The sequence below is a fragment of the Gossypium hirsutum genome, chromosome A05 (assembly GCF_007990345.1).
Source record: "Gossypium hirsutum isolate 1008001.06 chromosome A05, Gossypium_hirsutum_v2.1, whole genome shotgun sequence".
Classification (NCBI taxonomy): Eukaryota; Viridiplantae; Streptophyta; class Magnoliopsida; order Malvales; family Malvaceae; genus Gossypium; species Gossypium hirsutum.
The window spans coordinates 11,871,809-11,896,864 of NC_053428.1; the positions used below are offsets into that span (position 1 = coordinate 11,871,809).

At 30.2% G+C, this 25,056-nt stretch overlaps 3 protein-coding genes and 2 non-coding genes across 12 annotated transcripts; 1 reads left to right on the forward strand and 4 right to left on the reverse strand.

Moving 5' to 3' along the window:
- The first annotated feature begins 1,674 nt into the window (after positions 1 to 1,674).
- Positions 1,675 to 4,630, forward strand: LOC107906450 (protein FAR1-RELATED SEQUENCE 6). 7 transcript variants are annotated; one of them, XM_041113407.1, is made up of 4 exons: positions 1,675 to 1,826; positions 2,036 to 2,202; positions 2,280 to 2,447; positions 2,542 to 4,630. In XM_041113407.1, exon 4 carries the CDS (start codon positions 2,542 to 2,544, stop codon positions 3,802 to 3,804), a length of 1,263 nt encoding a protein of 420 aa, XP_040969341.1. In that variant the 5' UTR covers positions 1,675 to 1,826; positions 2,036 to 2,202; positions 2,280 to 2,447; the 3' UTR covers positions 3,805 to 4,630. The 7 variants fall into 7 exon arrangements, with proteins under 7 accessions (XP_040969341.1, XP_040969337.1, XP_040969340.1 ...); XM_041113403.1 differs by having other exon boundaries at positions 2,280 to 2,440; XM_041113406.1 differs by having other exon boundaries at positions 2,280 to 2,383.
- A 15-nt stretch (positions 4,631 to 4,645) lies between these two features.
- On the reverse strand, positions 4,646 to 4,732 carry LOC121230199 (small nucleolar RNA snoR114). The gene has a single exon (XR_005928146.1). It is a non-coding gene; the product is annotated as a small nucleolar RNA snoR114 (small nucleolar RNA).
- Positions 4,733 to 4,739: 7 nt separating this feature from the next.
- On the reverse strand, positions 4,740 to 4,810 carry TRNAG-GCC (transfer RNA glycine (anticodon GCC)). The gene has a single exon. It is a non-coding gene; the product is annotated as a tRNA-Gly (tRNA).
- A 2,098-nt stretch (positions 4,811 to 6,908) lies between these two features.
- LOC121229338 (pentatricopeptide repeat-containing protein At3g29230) lies at positions 6,909 to 9,657 on the reverse strand. The gene has a single exon (XM_041113402.1). The coding sequence runs from the start codon at positions 9,195 to 9,197 to the stop codon at positions 7,395 to 7,397; it is 1,803 nt and encodes a 600-aa protein (XP_040969336.1). The 5' UTR covers positions 9,198 to 9,657; the 3' UTR covers positions 6,909 to 7,394.
- A 3,088-nt stretch (positions 9,658 to 12,745) lies between these two features.
- LOC121229339 (adenine phosphoribosyltransferase 5) lies at positions 12,746 to 16,210 on the reverse strand. 2 transcript variants are annotated; one of them, XM_041113410.1, is made up of 8 exons: positions 16,056 to 16,166; positions 15,887 to 15,970; positions 15,645 to 15,755; positions 14,720 to 14,812; positions 13,896 to 14,045; positions 13,754 to 13,812; positions 13,541 to 13,619; positions 12,746 to 12,908 (listed from the first exon to the last, which is right to left on the reverse strand). In XM_041113410.1, exons 3-8 carry the CDS (start codon positions 15,748 to 15,750, stop codon positions 12,820 to 12,822), a joined length of 576 nt encoding a protein of 191 aa, XP_040969344.1. In that variant the 5' UTR covers positions 15,751 to 15,755; positions 15,887 to 15,970; positions 16,056 to 16,166; the 3' UTR covers positions 12,746 to 12,819. The 2 variants fall into 2 exon arrangements, with proteins under 2 accessions (XP_040969344.1, XP_040969343.1); XM_041113409.1 differs by having other exon boundaries at positions 15,887 to 16,210.
- Positions 16,211 to 25,056: the final 8,846 nt, after the last annotated feature.

Genomic DNA, 25,056 nt, shown 5'->3' on the forward strand with positions numbered 1-25,056 from the left:
TTTATTACTCACTAATATATTAAAACATGTCAAATAAATAATACTCCTATCAAATATAGCACTAAAGTTTTATTTAGATTTATAATTAACTCAATTTGGATAAAATAAAAACAACGGTTACAATAAAATTAATTATAATAGTGCCTAGAGGAATATGTTTAATAACAAACAATTGAAAAAAAAAACTCACTTATAATTAGAGGTTGATTCATCAATATTTATTATCATTTCATTATGGTTAATGAAAATTATCAAAATCATTAAAAATTAAATAATAATATACAGAACATTAAATTTACTCTACTAAATAATTATAATGTTTTTTTTTGAAGGAGAGCTAACTTTCATTAATGAAATGGAGAAAAACTTAGGAAAACCAAACTAGATTCAATAACCCTTCACTAAGCCATAAATACGGTATTTTAGAATTCTCGCGAAGTCAAATATTTGCTGGCGGAGTTACTCATCTGGGATTCCCTCGTAGTGAAATATCCCACTCCATCTTCATCTCTTTCTTCTCTAGGATGATTCAATTAGGACAGAAACTTTACCCACGGTCGAGCCTACCACGTATGTAGCAGAACAAAGTAAATTGCTTATATTGGTATTGCGCATAGACTGATTTGTGCAAACAACACAATCTTTTTCCTTCTCCTCAATGGAGCGCGAATGTCTACTCAAACCCGGACATAAACAAAATTACGAACACCACTTGAAATTGACTTTGCATTATAATCAACAGTTTTTTCAATGAAGTTCTCAAACTGTTTTTGTGCGTATTATCTGAAATCATATCATGTGACAAATCATAAATTTAAATATAAAAAATATGTGAAGTATAGAGAAATCTAAAATCTCTTCATTTTGTCAACTATAAAAAATCAATAAATTATTATTAAAAGTTCAAAGAGCTTCATTAATAACCCTATCCAAATCCACCTCATACTAGAATAGAAAGGGATACTGCTTCTCCCCAAATCAATAATAAACACCCTCGCAAGATGCCACAAATTAGTCATGTTTGTCGTAAAAAAGCAACCCGCCAAACAAAGACTTGTCAGTATCCTTTATCGGATTCCTGAGATACAAGGCTTAAGATATTGAATGTCTTAAGTTCAAGTTTCATTATGTCCATTTATGTAAGTGAGGATTCTCAATTTATTTATCATAATAATTGATTCTCATCGTAATTATATGAATATATTAATTGGATTTATAATCAAACTTATCAAATTAAATGAATACTTTGATTTTTAAATAAATCTAAATAAAATATCAAAGCAAATTAAACTATTTATAATTATTTTGTGTTTTTACTCAACCATTACACAATTAAGCAAATGAAGTAAATACTTCAAATCCGTCACTTTCGATCCTAAAACGTTTGATATGATATAGTTATTTTCCTGAGAATTTAAGATTTTATTCAATACCTTTCAACATATATAAAATATTATAAGATAACTTTCTTGGCAATCACATTCAAGTGAATCACATTTCAAAGAATTACATTCCATTAAAATTATAACATGAGAAAGCACCAAATGCTACCTAATTGTCTAGTTTAATCAATTACGAACATTTTTCATCAATATCTAAAGATTTGAAGGACCTGTCTGAAAGAAGAACAATAAAGGCAGGCCCTTATAAAATTAATAAACTATTAGGGTCTTTGAAAGAGCAATTATACCTAATGAAGTATTTATCGGCATAAAAACAAAATCCTTATGTTCTCCATTGATCTCGTTAAGAAAAAGGGTTGAACTAATCTTTCTTCACTCTGTTCTCAAGACTTTGAAAGATCAGTTCTTGAATCAATTCTTATGGTAATCCTCTCTTTTTTATTTATTTATGAATTTTCTAAGTTTTTTAAAGGTTTTTGAGCGGAACTAGACTGTCATCTATGCTTTGAATAAGATCAACCCATTTACTTCTTTCTCTCTAATTTTGTGTTATTCTGGCTTTGATCTTGATTAAGAATTCAAGTTTAAATATCACCCTGTTTTTTAATTAATTTGAACTTCTCTTTGCAAAGGGTACCCACACTGAGTTATCGCTCTTTACATCGCATCTCTTAGTTTCATTGTTAATGGAGGATTTCAAAAGCATAAAGTAATCGTTAAAATAGATGGCGAAGTATTTGAAAGAAAAGGAAAAATTGCTACTGGGCTTAATCTTATTATGCTGTTTTTTTATGCCTAGGTAATTACTCTTTTCTTCTTTATGGAGTAATATATACGAACTCCTGATTATTCAATAAGATCCTTGTTGATTTGCAGAAAGAAGAGTTCAAATCTGCTGTTTGGGGGTTTGAGTATGGAAATGTGCTTTTGTTATCTGTTGAAACTGCACGGTGTAATACATAATTCGTGTAATTGATGTGGTGAATACCCCTCATGTTGTATACATTGCTCTCTAGCTGAACTCCGATTTTGTCTTGGTAGTTGGTATCCATGATTCTGTTTGTATTTAGAATCTAGCTTGGTTCATGTTGCTTATCATTTTATTGATTTGTGGATATTTGATGTACTTTTGTTACAGATGGATGGAGTTTCTCTTAATACCGATCCGGTTGTTGATGATGATGCTGATGCTGATGAATTTGAGATTGAAGGAGACTGTGGAATGGCCGAATGTATTAGTCAAAGTGGTGTAATTCAAGGAGAGAATCCGCTGCCTCCTGTTGTCGGAATGGAATTTGATTCGTACGAGGATGTATATTACTTTTACAATTGTTATGCCAAGGAACAAGGATTTGGTGTTAGAGTAAGCAATACGTGGTACCGGAAGACCAAAGAAAGATACAGAGGCAAAATAAGCTGCAGTAGTGCAGGATTCAAGAAGAAGAGTGAAGCAAACCGGCCCAGACCCGAAACGAGAACCGGATGCCCTGCGATGATAAAATTCAGGTTGATGGAAAACAAACGGTGGAGAATCATAGAAGTTGAGCTCGACCATAACCATTTGATCAGCCCCGTAAGTGGAAAAATCTACAAGTCTCATAAGCAATTAGGTATTGGAACCAAAAGAGCACTGCAGTTGGACAGCGCAGAAGAAGTTCAAAAAGTTAGACTTTTTCGAACAATGGTTATTGATGTTGAAGGAAATGGAAGTGTGGAAGTCAGTAGTGGAGAATTCCGGAGTAGTCATAACCAAACCAGTCAATTAAGGCTTAAAGATGGAGACGCACAAGCTATTCATAATTATTTTAGCCACTTGCAATTGATTGATCCAAATTTCTTTTATGTGGTGGATCTCAACGAGAAAGGATGTTTGAGGAACTTATTCTGGAGCAATACAAGGTCAAGAGTTGCTTATGGTTACTTTGGTGATGTAGTTGCGGTTGACACTACATGCTTAACAGACAAATATCAAGTTCCACTGGTTTCATTTATTGGAGTGAATCATCACGGACAATCTGTGTTGCTGGGTTGTGGTTTACTTGCTGGTGATACTATCGAAGCATGTACATGGTTGTTTAGGGCGTGGCTTACATGCATGTTAGGGCGCCCTCCACAGGTCATCATCACTGATCAATGCAGAACCCTGCAAGCCGCTGTCACTGATGTTTTTCCAAGGGCTTTTCATTGTCTGTGTTTGCCACGTATAATGCAAAAGGTTCCGGAGAAACTTGGTGGACTGTATGAATATGAATCAATTAGAATGGCATTAAATAATGCAGTTTATTACTCTCTAAGGCCTGAGGAGTTCGAAGCAACTTGGGAAGATATGATCCACCATTACGGACTCAGGAATCACGTTTGGCATTTTTCGATGGCTATCTCAATAAACATACTTCTTTGAAGGAATTTTTAGACAAGTATGATCAAGCTCTACAGGCAAATCATCAGGTTGAAGTTTTGGCAGATATGGAATCAAGAAATTCAGGTTTTATGCTACAATCAAGATGTTACTTCGAGTTGCAGCTTGCAAAACTGTACACGAACAATATCTTAAGGAAGTTTGAAAGAGAGGTGGAGGGAATGTACTCATGCTTTTGCACGAGAAAAATAAATGGCGAGGGAGAAGTAATTACATACATGGTGAGGGAACAAATCGAAGTAGATGGAAACAGAAGGGAGAGTAGGGATTTCGAGGTTTTGTACAACGCAACCGAAATGGAGGTGCTTTGTGTTTGTGGTTTGTTTAATTTCAAAGGATATTTGTGTCGGCATGCGCTTAGGGTTCTTCACCAAAATGGCATTGAGGAGATCCCGCATCAGTACGTTGTATCACGATGGAGAAAAGATATAAAGCGGAGTTATGTTCTGAATCATAGCAATGGTGGTATTGATATTAATAACCCAGTTCATAGGTATGATCATCTGTACAAATGCATTATGCAGGTGGTTGAGGAAGCCCGGAAATCGGAAGTTCGTTACAAAGATACAGTTCAAGCATTAGACCAGATATTGAGGAAGCTTAATCTTGTGGAGGGTCGTTTATAAATATTTTTGAGACCCTAGATCTTAGAAGTTGCGTGTTAGAGTGCTTTATGTAATTGCCACCTGTTTTTTATTTAAAAAAATTAATGGTGAAAATGAGCTTTTCATTTAACATGTGAGCTCTCATAAGTGTAAGTTGTCAATACTCCCCAAAGAAATGGAAAACTAGGAGGAGATTGAATGTTCTAACAATCCAGTTGAAGCTCAGAAGCGCTTTGTCTCGTCAGAAAATCGGACAGCTGAGATGGACCCTTCCATCACGATTAGCGCAACCGTCATCACAGCTTCTATGACTGCACCAGCCGGGAATCGAACCCGGGTCTGTACCGTGGCAGGGTACTATTCTACCACTAGACCACTGGTGCTTGACGTTTGCATATGATACATTTATTTTTAGTTTCCATTCGCTAATTTTTTTAATTTTTAATTAAGCATTTGATTAAATTGTCTTGGCCATAGAACTTCCAATCTCATACTAAAACAAAATACTTAAATTGTTTTTTTCCACTGCTAATCTCGTTTTTTCACTAATAAATTGTTTGATTATATTAACATTTACCCAGGATCTTTGCAACCAAGTCAAATTCATTACTTGGGTACATGATATAGACCTAGCTTTCCCCACTTCAAAACTCATTTTAGTTTTGAATCCACCATTTCATTTATCTAAATATATACAAAAATAGAGGAGGGGAAAGTTAACCAAAATGCATTAGCCTGCACATGCTTTCAGTCTTCACCAGGTTGTCCAGCCGTGGCGGCCGAATGAATTTTATAAGTAGGCTATCTGATTGAGTGTAAAATTAGTCGTCCCCACCTCCAAACATCCCCATCATGTCTTTGGCTGGACCCATTTGCTTCATCAAGTTCTGCAAGCCTCCCATTCCCCTGATCTTGGGAGGGAGGGCCTTGCTCCTGTGCTCAGCATCCTTGTTGCACGACAAGGAACTCAATTTTCCTCTTAGGAATTTCAAGCCCCTTCATCTTGCTCCATAGCTTGGCTAGCCACTTGTTCTCCCATCTCCATTACCTCTTGAATACGACCACATCCCCATGCTATCTGCATCATCCTTGACACATTGATGAGCTTTGGATTTGAACTATCCAACTCTGCGGCATGTTAAACAATCAATGCCATAGGAAAAAGTAGTGATCCTTTTAAAATAACATTCCTCAAGAATTGAATAAAGCAGGAATGTAATTGCCTTCACTAGTCATCGAGTCCATCATGGTTATGTAGTGCTTGATCTTCACCTGGCTTTCTTTTTTCTTACCTTTTGGCATTAATCTAGCACTAAATCCTGGAAGCATTGAGAAAACCTGCCGAAAAGCAACCAAATTAAATTACCATCCAAGCCCTTAAACTATGAGCCCTGATGTAAATATACTTAAAAGAAACTAGTGACCAAGCAAGTCAATGTAAATGCAGAAAGAATTTAAACCTATTTTTTGAGGGAGACATGTCACCTTCAGCTTATTGGAATGTACAAGTGCATCCTGATCAAATACAAGGCAGCAATGTGTGCTGATCTTGCATCCAAGCTTAGTCATCAATTATTAGACAAGCTTCTTATCATAATACCAAAGTACTGATAATTCTATTTCTCTTGCAAATAATGTTTATAGTTTAAACTAAGATGTCATCTATGGAGCAATAAGCCTGTTATCAAACTTGTCAGAAAATTTAATATCATTTACCAAGTTCTTTGAGTAACATACTTCAGAGAAATTAATAGCTAGCACTATATAAGCTTTTTTTATCAATGTTTCTCCTAAAGTTTAAGGGGGTATAAACCAACCAAAATTGAACATTACATCATCAGCTTTCAAATAAATGAACGTGCCATAAGTTGCACGCAATATGGCAAAATCAGTACAAGGCACAACCATTAAAACAAAAGACTTTCAACTTTACTCGAAGGAAAATGCAGCAGAAACCGACAAAGGTTCTAAGAAAGCAGTGAACATTAACCTGCCCAATTCGACCCATTTTTAGTATGGTCTAAAGTTGCTCATACATAAACCTTAAGGTAAAGTTCTGAAAGCTTATGGAGAAACTCAGGCTGTTGATCCATAGGAACAACTTCATGAATTTTGTCCACGAATCCAGACAAATCACGCATGCCTATTCAGAAAGATAAGCAATAAGATGAAGTTTCCCACAATCACGATCTTGTAAATCACAATTCAGTGGTCAGAAGGATACACAAGGAAAAGAAGAAATACACCCAAATGACGGCTCACAAAAAAGCATGATTTCCTATTTGAAGCCGAACAACCTCTTGGATGATTTTGTGCTTGCTATGACCGGCAGCTAGGTCATTGAGATAGATGAACTTCTTCATATTAATTTGCATATCACGAACGAGCTTGAATTGAATGTTGGATTGAAGAAGTGCTCTCTACTTTTCAATATTTGAGTATACAATTATAGATGGACCATAAGGAACCGTACATATTGACTAATAAAAACATTGCATGTTTTGTAAATAAATTAGACCACACTTTAGAGCTTATTGTATGTCTTATGCTTTATACATATATATGGATGTACCATAAGGAACCATACATTGACTAATAAAAACATTGCATGTTTTGTAGATAAACTAAACCACACTTTGGAGTTTATTATATGTCGTATGCTTTATACGTGCATATAGATACAGAAAAACTCACACATACATACTGCAGTTTACTTCACTCAAGCTAGTGCTTTTTCTGTAACTCGCACCAGAGGCAATATAAGGATTCTAGCACCTCGAGTGCGTTGCACCCCTGACAACACAGGTTGCAGGCATAGTGCATTAACCTTTCCATGAACCCAGTTTATTCTAGATTCCAGAACTTCTTATATAGATGCTAGAATCCTTGGTTGAAAGCGATTGGATTATAACTCGACTGTTGAAATATGTCATGAGTCTCCTAGATTCAGCAATGTCTCTTTTCACCTCAGTCCCCATATCCAAGCTCTTGAACATGTGGTATATATCCACATGATCTACATAGTTTAGTCAATCCCCTCAAGGCTCCATATATTTCCTTTGTTTCAGGGTGCCTCTCATCTAAGGAATAAAACTCAACTACACAGTCATTAACCTCAATTGAGCTACATCCAGGTACTTTTTTATAACCAGTGTCTCGCATTGCAACTTTTAATCTTGCCACGTCTTTCCACCTACCAAGATCCCCGTATATGTTTGCAAGTGTGACAAAATTAGCAGGATTTTTTGGCTCAAGTTTATCAAGTTGTTCAAGAGCTAATTCAGCAACTTCAACATTTCTGTAAACACGAGATGCTCCAAGTAAGGCAGCCCAAATAACAGCATCAGCTTCCATAGGCATCTTCTTCACAAAATCCAGAGCCTGTAATAAAAGGCCAGTTCGGGCTAGAAGGTCAACCATACAACCATATTGCTCAATTTGAGGTTCAATTGAGTAATCCTCTACCATAGACTGGAAATATGAAAGGCCATCTTCAACTAAACCCATATGCGTACATGCACACAGAACACCTATGAAGGTAATTCCATCTGGAATGACTCCACTATTCTTCATTTGACAAAAGAGATCTAAAGCATCAGCTCCACGCCCATGCATTGCTAAGCCCCCAATTATTGTGTTCCAACTTATCAAATCCTTCTTGCTCATGCTTTTGAACACATCAACCGCATCCTTTATCATCCCACATTTTGCATACAAATCAATTAACGCATTCCCAACATAAACATTTCCTTTATATCCATTGTTCTCTGCATAAACATGAACCCACTTACCCAAATCCAAAGCTCCTAATCTAGCACATGCAGTTAACACAGTTACAAGTGTAACATCATTAGGAAGAACATTACCATCAATTAGCATCATCTTGAAAGCATCCAAAACCTCCAAGAAAAACCCATACCTTGCATACCCTCCTATCAATCCATTCCACGAGAAAGCATTCTTCTCAGGAATCTCTTCAAACAACCTCTCACAAGCCTCAACATCCCCATTAATTGCATAGCCCTGCAAAATTGTATTCCACGACATTACATCCTTTTTAGGCATCTGATCAAAAAGCTTCCTTGCTTCCACCATATCCCCCACCCCAATATAACCCGAAACCATAGTATTCCACAACACAATATCACGCTGCGGCGCCAAATCAAAAAGACACCTTGCCTTAACTAAATCATGACAAAAGATAAACCCATTAATCATTGAAGTCCAAGCAACAATATTCCTGTCAACCATTTCATTAAATACTGTATAAGCTGCTCCTATCAGTCTACAACCTGAATACATCTCCATTAACGAAGTTTCCACGAAAGGGTTTCCTTTAAAACCACTCTTTATCACAATACAGTGCACCTCCGCGCCTTCTCTTAAAGCATTACACTTCAAACAAGATTTAAGAACAATAGGAAAAGTATAGCAATTGTGTGCAGAAAAATACATGTTTTTCATTTGACTAAACGAGAGTATAACTTTCTTGTAAAACCCATTTTCTGCATACCCTTTAATCATTGAATTCCATAGAGCTGTGTTTGGGTCAGGATTTCTATCAAACAATTTCTGTGCAATGCCCATTTGCTTCAGTTGCACACATGCCGTCGTAAATCTTGGAGTAATGTGTTGGTTTTGGTCAAAGCCACGAGTGAATATTTGCGTTTGGATTTGAAGGAGATGTTTTAAGCTCTTACATGATTGTATGAGAGAAATAAACGTCTCTTCAAGAATCCAATGAGGAGGCTCTTGGGCAATTTTAGCCATTATGAAAGAAAGGTGTGGCTAATTTCAGCAGATTAAGGAGATGAAGGCGAGCAGCGCCGGAGCTTCTAGGAGACAGAAGCCGATGGCATCGACGGGATATCCTCCAAGAACGATCTCCTGTTCCCACACACTGCCGCACACTCCCTCTCTCTCTCATTTAGGTGGAAAACTTTGGGTTTGGAAGTGACTATACTGTTTGGTTGTGGATTCTTTTTCAAAGGATTTGCCTTTGAGCTTAGGGTTTTCTGATTTCTGGGATCTTTTTCCATCTTATATAGCTACAGTTATGTTCTTTGTTATTTTATTCTTTTATTATGATTATTGAAAAATGGGAGCCGGCGGCTGCTTGGGAGGATTATGGAACTGCGGGTGTGGTGCGGGTCAAATCTTCTAGGACGAACATATATTATCAATGACTCTCATTTAGTGATGGTGACACTAATGAAATTATTCATAGCCGAATTCAAGGAAAGAAAAAAAATGAGAGTACCGCAAAATTTGAATTCCTTAATTCCCGGATAGGGGACGTGAATGTGGCAGTACAGTTGGCATTATTGCATTTTATTGATTTGATTTACTGATTAATTATTTGCATTTCATGTTTATCTATGAAAATAATTTTTAACAATAAAACTTGATAAAAATTTTAACAAAAATATTAATTTACATTTTAATTTAACGCATGAAAATTAATTTATTTGTTTTTTAAGTAGGGGACAAAAATGATTGTCAGAAAAAATTATTTTATGGATCTTTTCTTACACATTATTTATGGTCCCGTCCAATTAAAAAAAATAAATAATTTTTTTTCACATCATATGTACATTTGGACTAAACTTCCAAATTAAAGACGATGTATCTTCTTTTAATTGGTCGGGACTAAGAATGATGTGGTAGAAAGGATCTATAAAATAATTTCTCGACTGTAAGGCTGATTATATGGTATTTTTTAGCAGGCTTAAAGGTTTAAAAACCTCTCAAACTTAAAAAAAAACAATTAAACCCTTATTTTTTTGCACGTAATTAAACTTTCAAAATGGATGAAAAAGACTTTCTAACTTAAAAAAATAATAAAATTAAGTCATGTTTTTTTTTTGCACTCAATTGAGTACTTGAACTCCCAAAATGCATTAAAAAGGCCCTCGAAGTTTTTAAAAAAAGCAATTAAGCCCCTTTTTTTTTTTGCACTCTATTGCCAAAATGTATCAAAAAGACCCTTTAACCATTAATTTTAATAGTTGATCGTTAAAGTTAATTGTCCCTAATTTTTTTAATTAAAGTCAACACATGTCACACACACAGCGTGACATGTGGTAAAAAATTATAAAAAAAATTATTAAATTTTAATAATAAATTAATATTTTAAAAAAATATAAAAATAGTAAAAAATATAAAAATAAAAAAAATATTGTAAATTTTTATAAAAATCATATAAAAATTATAAAATGTATCAAAAGGCCCTTTAACCATTTACTTTAACCATTGATCGTTAAAATTAACAACCCTCAATTTTTTTTCAGTTAAAGCCATAATGCGTTGCAACACAGCATAATATGTGGTGAAAACTGATAAAAAAATAAAAAATTATAAAAAAATTATCGTACCAAAAGACACATTTTATAAGTTTTATAATTTTATTACGACTTTATAAAATTTTATAATTTTTCTCTGCATTTCTATATATTTTCTAATTTAAAATTTATTTATTAAAATGGATAACTTTTATTGTTTTTTACTTTTTATCATTTTTTGCCACATGTCATGCCATGGTTGAGACACGTAGTGATTTTAACTTAAAAAAATTAAAGATTGTTAACTTTAACGGTCAACCGTTAAAGTTAACGGTTAAAGAATTCGTTAACTTTAACGGTCAAAGCCGTTAAAGTTAACGATCAAAGAAATTTTTTTATACATTTTGACAATTTAGTGCAAAAAAAGGGCATTAATTGTTTTTTTTTTAGTTTAAGGGTATTTTTAATACATTTTGACAGTTCAAGTACTTAAGTAAGTGAGGAAAAAAGTAAGAGTTTAATTGCTTTGTTGAAAAAGTTTGAGAGTCTTCTTTATATATTTTAAAAGTTCAAATACTCAACAGGATAAAAAAAATGTAATAATTTTTTTAAAAAAATTTTGAGTATTTTTTACACTTTTAAACCTTTTTTAAGTATAAGTTATTTATGGCATTTTTACGATGGGAGTGCCATGGGTTGATTAATTGCCGGGCTTATTTGTGAGGGAATCCACGCATTGGAGATGTCAGCCTCTTAGACCCAAACGTTGAAAATTATTTGGGCTCTCAAAGAAAATTATTTGGACCCAAACTTTGAACAATGGTGATCGATTCTTCTGGTTTGCACTTCAGAAAAATGTTCTTGTATTGTTTGAAAAAAGAATTTGAAGGAAGGAATGCTTCTAATTTGGGTTTTAGCTAATCTAAGTATTTGGAAAATATATTCTCGAGCATTGCTTTGAATACTAGTGATAGAAGGGACAATGATGAGCTGAATTAGAGAGCCACCGCTAGTAATCAGGTATCTTAATAACTTTGATCATATGATTGCGAGCTGATAATTATTTCTAATAAGCATGTATTGCGAGCTGATAATTAATCAGCCCATTGTTTAGCTAGTTTACTTTGTTAGATGTAAATAATGTGTCTACTGGAGAAGGCAGTGAGTTGGGATGAGGTGGTTTTTTCCCGCGCAATCTCGACTATATTTTAGTATAATTTTATTTCAATTTAACTTGAAATTAAATATCAATTTATCTACTTTAAACTTGTTTAAAAAAAAATCAAAACTATACTGCCATTTTTATTTTATTTACTTTATCTAAATATAATATTATTTATTATTTATTATTTTAATGATACTATTAATTACTTTGTAAGTACAATTATGCTAGAGAAAATATTGATATAAATTTTAGTATTATATATTTTAAATTAATATTATATTAAAAGGTATTTTGGTAATTATTGAGTATAAAATAATCATAGGAGTTTAATTGATTTCTTTTAAAAAAATTGTTGACTTTTTTAGTATACTTTATTGGATAGATATTACACCCTAAATCTATTTACAAATTTTCCTTTTATTAAAATGTAAAACATTTGAGTTTACTTTAAAAACTATAATTTTTATTAAACTCTTAAAAGTCTATTATCTATAATAATATTTAATATTATAAATAACCATTCACTTTTAATTTTAATATTATAAATTTAAAATTGTTTAATTTCCACCGTTATTATTAAAAAAAACTAAAAAGGCATGGGCTCAAGTACACATATACACATTTTTTTTTAATTTAAGAGTGAAAAGAAATTATGGTAAAAGTACGCGAAATAAGTGTAGTTTAAAGAGAACTAATGCAACACATTTACTAATTTAAAATTTCCTTCTATTTATATAATTGAAAAAAAAAACAATACGAAGCACAAAAGTGTTAATAGAAAATATTTATGATAAGATTGAATAAACAACGAACCAGGAATAAATAATAGATAAAACTACACGAAAGTAAAAGTAAAAGATCCTCAAAAGAAGTACAGATGAACATCTTTCATGGCAAAGAGGATTACAAATTACAACCAAAGGTTAACCCCGCCCCAAAAAAAACACTAATCACTTTTTGAAGTGGGATTGAGTGGGGAACTAAAGCTTGCTCCCAGAATCAGATCGTCGTGTCTGCATGTTTCAACTCCATTAACTGCAAAACGCAAATATATATATTGATGAGCTCTCACTAGGGAGAGACACACTCCGTACATCATTCTAAAACCACAACATATGATCAGTTATGAATTGAGTGTTGGATACGAGTATAAAATTATACATATATCCGATTATGAGACAGTTTAAATTGAAGTAAAAAAGTTAAAGAGCAACATTTCCGGGTCCCCCACTTTCAGTGAACATCCATCTACATCCCGAACTAGAAACATCTCGTTGAGACATTTTAACAAACGAATCAAGTCTTTTTAAGTGAAAAGAAACCAACAAAGTGTGACAGAATGGTACCTAAGAAAAGCCATAAGCATACGAGTGTTTGACATAGACAAAGGAAAAAAAAAAGCATGGTCAAGTTGCTTGGGCTTGCTAGGAGTTGACTTCATGATGAGACAGTAATATCTTGAGAATGTACAATGCATTATTTCTTGTAGAAAAGACAGTAAAGCATTAATATATAAAAGCTCAATTATTGGGATTGTGAATAAATCATTCAAACAATGTTTATGCACCCGAGTCTCGAATACGAATATAGTTAATTTTTTTAAAATTTTATTACGTGATGAACTCAAACTAGTGGAACTTATTGCAGGTGTACAATTAACTTGATACCAGAAGGTGCAGAACAATTAATCTGCTGCCGTGGCTCCACAAGTATATACAATGGCTTTCCATTTAGTCCATGTTGTCCCTGCAAAACATACACATACTAAGTTTTAAGTTTTAACCAACATATCTGAATGTATATCGAACACGTGCTGTATATGAGTAGTTTAGGAAGAATGAAGAGTTCAGGCATCATGTGACAGGTATCATATACATTACCTTAACCTCACGCAGGCCAACAACGCATGCACATTCAACCACATGAGCGCCGGCTCGTTCTAGTAAAACATCAGTCAGAAAGCAGAAATTTCAGCCATGGAAGTTTCAAGTATAGATGGTATGGATGAACTACAGATATTACCTAGTAGGCGTATTGCAGCAGAAAGGGTACCCCCTGTAGCCACTAAATCATCGATAACTAAGGCACGTTCCCCAGGTTGAACAGCTCCGACGTGCATCTCTAAACAATCCTTGCCGTATTCAAGTACGTATGATTCGGAGATCACCTCTCCTAGTGTCAAATATTTTTAGAAGAGCTTAAATTGATTGGTATTTACTCGGTTAACAATCTATGGCTTGGCTGACAATATGGGATGACATTCTTTAATCAAATGGTTACATAGTGCCATTGCACCCATTGACTATAGACAAGAATTGCAGTTTGGAAATTTATGCAGGCATTACTTATGTTTCTAAGACCAAATTTACTAAGCATTTCCCATTTCCCATTTCCCCTTGCCAAGGTTTTATAGTTCTCTTTAGTAATTTTAGAATCTCAAGATGTTTTCCATCCCATGCACATGTCGAAAATGCATCAAACAAGAATATCAAACAAAATTATTTCAAGAAAATTGAAAAATTGGATCAACATAACTATTCGCTCTTTTCTACAGGACAAGCATATCGTTATTCTCTTTCATTTCATCCAAAAATCAAAGCTTCTCAATTTGAAGTCAAAATCCAAAGAACTAGTAATCAATCAAAGTGAAAAACTAGAAACCATATTCATTGCTAGTGTGTATATATTAGGATTTATATTAATGAATTAACAGTGTATAGAAACTGTTGATGACATATCTTATAAAATTTTAAAAAATAAACTTCATTTTACATAATGTATTATTTGATTTACTGATAGTATAAAAAATAAAGCACCATCGGTACATCGGGGCAATAGTCCTGTACCTGGCAACTTTCTAGGTTTACGTAACGGAACAAACTTGGCACCAATAGCCAGTGCAATTGAGGGGCCAAACATAAATCCTCTTGCTTCAACACCTACAAAGTCAATTCACCATGTGAACAAAGTTAATTATAAGCAATCATAGTACTACCTTCAATACTTTGTATACTTCAACATCTTATAATATATTTTTAGATGAAAAAAGAAAAAGTTGAGTATTTTCGCGTTAGACATGTTAAAACAAATTTGACATTCAACCAAGTCTAGTTGTAAACCAGAATTTACCATGGCTACCATGACATAAGCATACACAGATTTCAGTCATAGGATTTGGATGAAACCACATTAGTCACACAATTCTAATATAAAAAATAATAATTATAAACCAAGAAAAAAAAAACAATAAGATTTCAGGATAAGGAAATCAACCCTACCCACTTATATATACTATTAAATTAAATAGGAAAAGTAAAGGAAAAAAATGTCATAATAATAACCTATTCAAAACTAACAGTGCATTTCAACTTTTGCATGATAATAATGAATAAAAAAGAACCCAACTTGACTTAAAATTTTCTCTGCAATTAATCTACCCCTATGAAGAGAGAAGACAAAAAGCACTCAAATTTATACTATATATAAACAAAGAAAAAAGAAATTCTCTGCAATTAATCTACCCCTATGAAGAGAGAAGACAAAAAGCACTCAAATTTATACTATATATAAACAAAGAAAAAAGAAAGTCTGTCTGCATAATTAAGAAAATAATTAAAATATGGAATAAAATAGTTAATATATAGAAAATTAATAGGAATGTAAGAATGTTCCAAAATTTTACATACTATAAATTATGCATGACACAAAATCACTGATAGATCTCATGAGAAGGGAAATTTAAAAACAAACGAAGAGAGAGAGAGAGGATACCAGCAACAACAGATATACCCATATCTCTGTAACGATCAACAAAGATGTCGACAGTATCTTTGAAAGCCGTGTGATCAAGTAACAGTGTTGTTATGTCTTGGAACATAATTCCTGAACATAAAATATATAACCAAGAAAAAGTACAACATTTTACTACCCCCAAAAAAACACCAGCTTTACAAAATTTTTGCTTAAAAAAACCAATTGATTGAAAAAGCTGAGGAAGAGAAAAAAACAACAACCTGGTTTTGGGAAGTGAGGCACAACTCTAATGGCTTCAGAAATGGCCTTCAACCTTGGGTCACCTTGTAAACCATTCTGATCTCCTGCAAACATGTTTTTGTTCCTGTAATAAAAGCTTGCTTTTACTGTGTTAAATGGGCTAATTACTTTGAGAAAAAAAAAAAAAACCAGTGTTGTTGTTGACTTCTGCTGGGCTTAAAACTTAAAAGAAAGCAAAAGAGAAAAATAGAAAGAAAAGGGTAAATAATAATGCGTATATCTTTGTTGGCAAAAGCACCACTGAAGAAGATCCAACTGCTCAGTGCTCATTATTTATAGCCTCCTTTTTTCCAATTTTTTTTACTTTTTTTTTTCATTTTCTTTTTAGAGGATAGTGCTGCTGTCACTCTCAAAATTGTTATATTTCCAGTCCGTTTGATTGTGAAATATTTGTTGCTTTATATTTAATATTTTAAAAAAAAATAGCATTTTTTAAGATGCAAAATAACAATATGATTTCACTTCAATTTGATGGATTTGAGTTTGGTTAACTTCATTATCATAAAGAGATCATTTAACCCTTCATATTAGACTTGACTATATTTGCTGTTACTATTTATCGAATTTTTAAAAACAAAACAATTTTATATTTCTCTATTTTAGTGTTGTAGATTCATATCGTTATAAATTATAATTAAATTTAAAATGTTATATATTTATGTATTTGTATATTCATATTATTGTTTTTGTCATGTTTACGTATAATATTATTTTACGTTGTATTTAAGGTTTTTTTTATATATGTTTTCATATTATATTTAAAATTATCAAATCTTTTTCTATCGTAATACATAGGCAAAATAGTAGGTGTTGAATTTTATATAAGATGGATGAGTAAAATTAAAATAAATATACTTAGATTATATATAACAAATACATTGCGTGAAGTAAAAGGGCTGGTTAGATAAATTAATGGGAATGCAAAATAATTATTAAAAAAGGCGAAAATAAAATCCAATCAAGCTACATATATTCGTTAATTCATGAGGACAACCAACCATGTTTTTAGTCCTTTCAAAGAAAATAAAAAATCAAATTTCTCATATAATGATGACAACTAGGACGAGCATTCCATCATTTATCGATTGGTTTAATCATGAAAAATCTGATTTTGATCTTTTTTCTTTTTCAAATCCTATCTTAATAATTCATATTATAACCGAAATGACTTAATTCAATATTTTTATTTGATTTTTTAAAATTAAGTTTTTAACAATGATTTTCAACCATTTTCACCAAACAAACTTAGCATTTAATCATCCAAATTAAATTAATATTTTTTTCTTAATTTTCAGCAATATATTGCAAAACCAATACTTATTAAAATAATAAAATTCGGAATCAACAAGTCACTTGTGGTTATTTACCACTAAAATAATAAAATTAAGCATAAAAGTATTATTAATTATTGGATTTTTTAGCAATATTTTTATTTGTTTATATTTGTGAACTTCGATTTTAATCAATCCATAAAAACTCAAGTTTCCCCTTTAATTTATTTATTTATGTATTATTAGAATAGAAATAAATGTAATTGTATTAAACTAAAAATAAATTAAACTGCTCTGAATAAGATTAATTAGTATATTGCTCTAGATAAAAGAATTGAACCGATTAAATTATAAATTGTTCTGAATCGATTGGATCGTGATAAAAACCATTAAATTAACAATTAAATTGATTAAATCAAATTTTTAAAAATTTCAATATTTTCTTTAATTAAAATAAATTGATGATCTAATTAAAAATAAATTATGTTAACAATTTAATCACAAATCCAATTCCAAAAACTATACTTCAATAGATAAATAGGGATACAAAATAATCTAACACCGAAGACGATGAGAACAACACAACATATAATAATACCTTAAAATTTTAAACATTTTTTTGTTGTAGGAGGTCCCGCAATAAATAGCTAAATTTGATGAGGTGGTATTAGAGATTTATTCATTACTGGGGTCCCTTTTAAATTGAACAGTATAGATCCAATTAAGGCAATTCGACCGTTGAATTGATATTTTGAAACCATGGTTCCATTATTATAAATAAATGCACTAAAACTACTACTCTTAAATTGAATGGTACATATAAATGACCAAAAAAATTAAATCGAACGGTACATATAAAGACTAAAGTAATAAAAATATTATTCATTAGTCGATAACAAGTCTTATTTTTTAAAAGCTATAGTTCAAGAATAATTAGATGTAACAACGATTATTAACTTTTAAAAATAATAATATTATTACATATTTAAATTAGTCTAAATTCATTATAAATGGTTTTTAATTAATTTTTTATTTGGTTTTTTTTTTTATTTTTTTCAATTTTATAACATTGGTTGGATCATCCTTATCGATTTAATAGATTTTTTTACTGAATTAAATCGATTTACAAATTTTTTTTATCATCAATTTATTTATGAAATTTGGGTGGATGAGAAAATTGTTAAATATTAAGAAAAATCTAATTGAAAGTTATTTTATTTATGTTTCAACTCTATTGGGAATTTTTTTAAATTGTTATAAGTATAGTTTTTTTCAAATAGAATTTTTGACTTATAAATAATAAATTAATCTAATCAATTTTATTTTATTGAATATTTTATGCTGTCTCTCTCTATTTTTTTTAATGTTTTATAATGGATTTTCTCACATCTATAGAAGTGTAAATAATTGAAGTCGAAGTCGGTTTAATATTATCTCTTAGGTGTGAGATGATCTAATGCTATTATGCATTCTCTTACAAATTTCTAAAAAAATTAGCCCCTAGATTTACACATGTAATCATTCTTCAATTAAATTTTAATTTAATTATAAAATTATAAAAATTATAAAATATATATACAAATTATAATATTTGAATATAAGACATCGTGATTTTTAATGTTTTAAAAATATTATTTCTGCTAAAGTTTAATTTAATTTTTATATTATTTTTTTATAATTTTTTCATTCTTATCGTGAATGTACTATTTATGAGTAATAATAATCAACTTTGAAAATATATAGTTTTCACATTATTTCTTTCACAAATTGGAAAAAAAAAAGTCAATTGCAAGAAAAATAGGGTAAACTACATCGTTAGTCACTAAATAATGGGTAGGCTTTCGTTTTGGTACTTAACTAAAAAAATTTATAATTTGTTCACTAAATTATTTAAAAATTTAATTTAAGTTGCTGAACTGATAAAATAAATGCCATATGGCTTTCTCTGTTCGCATTGCTTGCACTAATGAAAATCTCTCTTTCTTTCTTTTTTTTACATTTTTATTTCATGAAGCAATTTTAGACCTCACGAATTTGCGAACCAAAATTTAAATAGTTTTTTTTTTATCTTCAATACTAACTATCAGATCGGTTTGGATCTAATATATATTATTCTACTCATTAATGGATACTGATCCATTGTACCGATCGTCGAATCGTTTCTTGAAACTTGCTGACGAAACTTTAAAAAAAATTTAATAGCCCAATAATTTAAATAAAAATTTCTAAATAATTTAGTGACTTAAATAAAAACTTTTAAATAATTTAATGATCAAATTATAACTTTTTAAATTAAGTGATCAAAATGAAAACTTATCCATAATTTAGTAACTAGTATAAAGATTACTCTAAAAAATATTTTGATGCAACTCTTTTTCATTTTTCTCAAGATCTCCCCAATGACAAATCAACACAATCGCAGGCTTGATTATGATTTTTTGGGGGTTGGGATATCCAATTTTTCCTTTTACAAAAATTTGATTATTTCATCTTTCAATAATGTTTTTTTATTTTTCTAATATAAAGTCTATAAAATGAGAAAAATGGTAGCCATGAAGTTTCATTTTTACATATTTTCATAAGTGATTCTATAATATCATGTAAAGGATAAAACGATCAAAAGGCTTTTCATTTTCATTGGTAATAGCCTAAATTGCTTTTTAAATAATAAAATGGATAAATTTAAAAATGATTTTAAATTATAAGCAAATGAGGTATTGATAATGTTGGTAAAAGTTAAAGTTTTATGTTTTTAAGTACTCAAGTCCTATCACAAATAAGTGTCACGTATAAGTCTCTAATTAATTCCATCATATGTGAACTTCAATTCAATGAGTCTATTTTAATTTGTATTGTTCAAATTTTTAATTCGTTGTGCTTTGTATCATTGTATTTTGTATTAATTTGTTTCTAATTTCCGAAATGTTTAGACATGTTTTTGTGATTAAATTATGAAAAAAATATTGATAGCAATATGCCCTAAAAGATGTGGATATATGGATTGATACACCAAGTGGAGCACTTATAAATAATACACAGAAAGAATAAAAACATGAATACAAGAAATAATTAATGTTATTCAAACTTAACCTAAATTTGTAGGGTTTTGCCTAAAAAGAAATTGCATCATATCATATAATTACAATAGAAAATTTAAGCTCAACTCTCACACGTGTTAGGAATTCTATCGTAAGTATGTGCGTGTGAAAATCATATATTTAGGGTTTAGATGCGTGTTTAAAAATAACATATAATAAATAACATTATTAAGATATACTAATGATGAAGGTAGTAAACTAAACTATACATATTAAAATAAAAAATATAAAAATATATTAAAAGTAAAATTTGATTAAATGGTAATTTAAAATTTTATTACTCTAATCGGCATGAATTCAAATTCTATGATAGGTGTATTTTTATTGATTTTTATTAAAATAAAAAAGATTAAAGTACTTTCAAATAATATAATTTATTTTAATTATAAAAAAATATTTTTATAATTTTTCTAACCGAATTGAGACCCGTTTGAGAGATGATACTAACTTAATAAAAAACTTAAATAATAATATAGATGTTGCAACTTGTATCACCTAATAATCTCTTTCTCTATTGTATCACTTAATGAACTAAAAAAAACATTAACCCTTTCCTACTAAAAAGTACAAAAGTAATCACTAAAAAATATAAAATAAAGCATATAAAAAAATTCCCTTAAAAATAAACTAACTTGTGCACACACTTAAGCTTTCTATGGAAAGCCATAGCAAGTATCACAATCTTTATCATCCAAGTGGGATCATTTTCACATAGCAAGTGACATACTTACACTATATGCAGTATAGTCGGCTTAAAAGTCGTGGCATGAAATACGTCAACATCAATTTTCATATAATATGATGCACCTTAGCTTGTGCACTAACATACTATATTTATATTAGTAAACTATACATATATCAGCACTTTTTTTTTTCTGCAAAGAGGAGGACATGATATCTTAAAAAGCCGAATAATTGGGAAGATGGGGAGGGACACATAAACTAACAAGAGCACTGTTCATGTGCACGCGTGTGTACTGTCAACCATGATCATCACCAACGTCATCTGATTTTATTTTGGTTTTCGGTGTGCGCTAGGCCCCCCCCCCCTAAACATCTTAACATCTCTCTACTCCAGGTTTTATCAAAAAAATAAAAAAATCAAAACCATGGAATATATTACATATTATTCCATTATTTATTTTTATTATAAATATATTATTTTTCATCATTTATTAATTTTTATAATAATTTATTTTCGTTGAAAGAGCGAGCGTGAATTAAATATAATTTTAGGAAATAATAATTAAAATTAATTTTTGATGAATCCATTGAAAAATTATATTAATAAGAGGCATTTATTTGGGGTACCTCAATCAGAAAAGGTAAATAAATATAATCAACAACCCATCTTCTAAAGGAGGTTACTTTTTAGATCTAATCTGATCTTTCAAAAGAACTTTTTTTATGGAGGGGGGGAACAATGATTGGATGGAATCTAATAACTCTAATCTTACGCTTACAATTTCAATTGTTATATATAAAAAAAAAAATCATAACTTCGGTAGGATATGAGAGCAATTTGAACAGTAAAAGGTTCCGCTCTTAATTTATTTTTATTTGCTTGTTTTTATTATTATTTAAAAGTTTCAACGACTTAATATCATTTATAAATTAAATTATTTAAGTTTTTCTTATATTTATTATATTTATGTAAAATCTAGAAGTATATATATTATATATAAAATAGGATTTGATTCTAAATCATCCTAATTTTTAATATCTCAGTTTTACATTTTCAACAAAAGTCAAAAATTTTCATACAATTTTTTATAATTTTTTTACATATATATTTTTCTCCTATATTTTGAGTATGTCATAATTTAGTCTTTTTTAATGTTGATAATATTTTTTTGTCATGCCAATAAGTGTTGAGTGCAATAATAAAGCACATTACGCTTTTAGTGAAAAAACTCAAGTTTTAACCTTGAAGTCAACATTTTTAAGAAGGATAACTGTGAACTCAAAAAAAATATTCTCTATAAATTATAAAATAAATATGAAAGACATCTTCATTCTAAAAAACTATGGACTATAAAATAGATATAAAAGATACATTCATTCTGAAGAAAATTGATGAATCATATTATATAAATGTTGACATGTTTTTGTATTTATATAATTTTTTATTTATTTTCATTTGAATTATTTTTTATATGATTTTATTCTATGTATTTTCTATCGAAAAAGGTATATGTATTTAATATTATCATCGTATTGTCATTTATTTTGTAAGTAGTATTCGAATATTCTTTTATTCAAAAGAACAAAAAAAAAAGATTCGAGTTGTAATTTTGTATTCATTGATATGTTCTTCCATTAAATATTCATTGTTATGTAGAATTATAATAATTTGGTTAATTTACTTTTATATGTTGAAAAATAGATCCGGTATTAGATTCAATCTATTATTTCTATTTTTTTTATTTTGGTTTTACTTGTAATACGAGTTTCAAGGTCTAATTTTAGATCTATGGATGTGATGGACTTACACTTCCTCAAGGCTCAACAACTAGGTCAAAGATCAAAAGTCAGTATACGACGACAAATCTTTTTGAGGAAATGAGGAATGATACATGCACGGAATGGGTGAAATGTATTAAAGTAAATTCAACTAAGCTGTCAATTTTTAAACTGAAAAGATTAGTCAACTTGTGACAAATTTTTGAATGGGATCCAGGCATTTCTGAATTAAGGTGTTTTATAGTATTCGAAAATCTATCTCTTAGCTTCGAAACGCACTTTGAATCAATAGATTTCGAGTTTAAATAAATTGTGCTCGGGTTTTAGGATTAATTTTTATTATATATGAGTCAAATATTGTATTTATCGGTTTTTTTTATTCCGGATTTTTTTATAACTATTAAGTATTTTAAATTATTTAAGAATTTTATGTCAAAAAAATATTTTAATTTAAAACTACTTCTTACTTAGATTAATTAGAATTTTAGTATATTTAAGAGTTTTATTTAGATTTATTTAACAACTATAATTTCTAATATTTTAATCATTTCATTTGAAGTTTTAAATCTTTTAAAGTGCTGATATATTTTTCATTAACAATTGAAAAAACTTCCATCATGTCATATATATAGATACATCTAAATGATATTCCACATAAACTACAACATAAAGATTAAGGGCCAAAACAGAATTATTTCAAAAGGCTATGAACTCTAACAAAACTATTCAAAAGTTTGAGACTATATATATAAAGAAAGTACGAATGTAGTTTACCCAAAATTCCTTTAAAAGAAAAGAAAAAAACCCAAAAATAGATAGAATAAAAAAGTTGTATTAGTTGAAATGTCAATGCTTTTATAAATTTGTCCGAAAGATTTATAGAAGAGACTTTGTTCATAGTTTTTGGTCGGGTGCATGCGGTTGGTAAGAATGTAATAATCACCAAATGATTCATTAATTCGTCTTACAAATATATAAATAGGTTGGTGTTGGAAAAAACTATTTTCACAGCAAATGTGGTATTTTTTTAGATAAATATTGTTGTCAAGTCATAGTATTTAAAAGTAGGACATTTTGTTTCTCCACTGATTTCAATTCAATGTTATAGAGAGCATGAAGTTAATTTTGATTCAATTGATATTTTAAACCCTAGTTTAATTAAAATAATATATATATGCAATCACCCTAAGTGACACTCAATAAATTCAAAGTTTATGCCTGGTTTTTCAACCTTAAAAACAATTCTTTTGGCAGATATTCTTTTAAGACAAAAATAAAAGGTGAAATGGGGGGGACAAATGTTGATAAAATTAACAGTGTCTTTCACGACATCCTCATGCAAATTTGATGTTGTTGAATATAATTAAAGTTACAATTGGAGACTGTGTTCACAAGACAAAATAGGGGAGAGCGACACCAAATCTAAGCAGTACAGCACTGGGTAGATCTTGTTTACATTACATGCAATGCAATATTTGCTTGCATGTTGCAATACAAACCAAAACTGTTCCTGGATTCTCATACTTTTTTATCAAACGATTCCATTATTGGGATGTTCGGGTCGGCTGGTACATTTATTCAAACCACTTACAGTGGTGAGGACGGTACCATACCATTTTACAAAACAAAACAAAAAAAATTGCATTACTTATGATGTTTTAAATATACGAAAAAATTTCTTAAAAAAGTAAATATGCTTATATGTATATATATTCATATCTGATATTTATCTTAAACTGAAAGATATAAAAAAAAAATTGAAGAGATTTAAAGGGGAGAGGATCTCTCTAGTTTGGTTGTTATAGATGCTGTTCTTTTGTGTTAAAGTTGAAATAGAAGAGCATATATCAGTGTTGTTTTGTTTATCTTTTCCTGCTTAATTTTTGCTCTAAAATTTTACCAAATAAAATAAAGAAAAAAAGTCACTAATTTTCTTGCCTCAGCTCTGTTTGCTAAAATGAAATAGGATGCATGTACTGAGAATATTAATAAATTTTTATTATCTTATGTTTTATATAGTGATTTAAAATGAAGAAGTAATGGAGTGGGTGGGGCTGTTAATAGATGGGCAGAGTACAGCATGATTTAGTTCATCATCCCACTTTCAGTAACTTCATATCCACCAAATCAACATGTGGTTTATATTGCCTCTTGTTAAAGAGGAGAGCACTTTTGTATGTTCCCTGCTTAAATGATTGGTTATTTCATATTCAACTGTAATGTATTCATTCAACGAGTTATTATTGATTTAATATTAATATAATTTTCAATTTGTTTAAATATGCGTTGGACGTAAAT

Coding starts and splice junctions, on each gene's coding strand:
- LOC121229338 (XM_041113402.1), bottom strand. CDS start 9,197: ATGGCTAAAATTGCCCAAGAGCCTCCTCATTGGATTCTTGAAGAGACG.
- LOC121229339 (XM_041113409.1), bottom strand. CDS start 15,980: ATGTTTGCAGGAGATCAGAATGGTTTACAAGGTGACCCAAGGTTGAAG. Junction 15,756..15,886: donor GCCTCACTTCCCAAAACCAG/GTTGTTGTTTTT, acceptor TTTTATGTTCAG/GAATTATGTTCCAAGACATA. Junction 13,620..13,753: donor TTGGCCTGCGTGAGGTTAAG/GTAATGTATATG, acceptor TATGTTTTGCAG/GGACAACATGGACTAAATGG.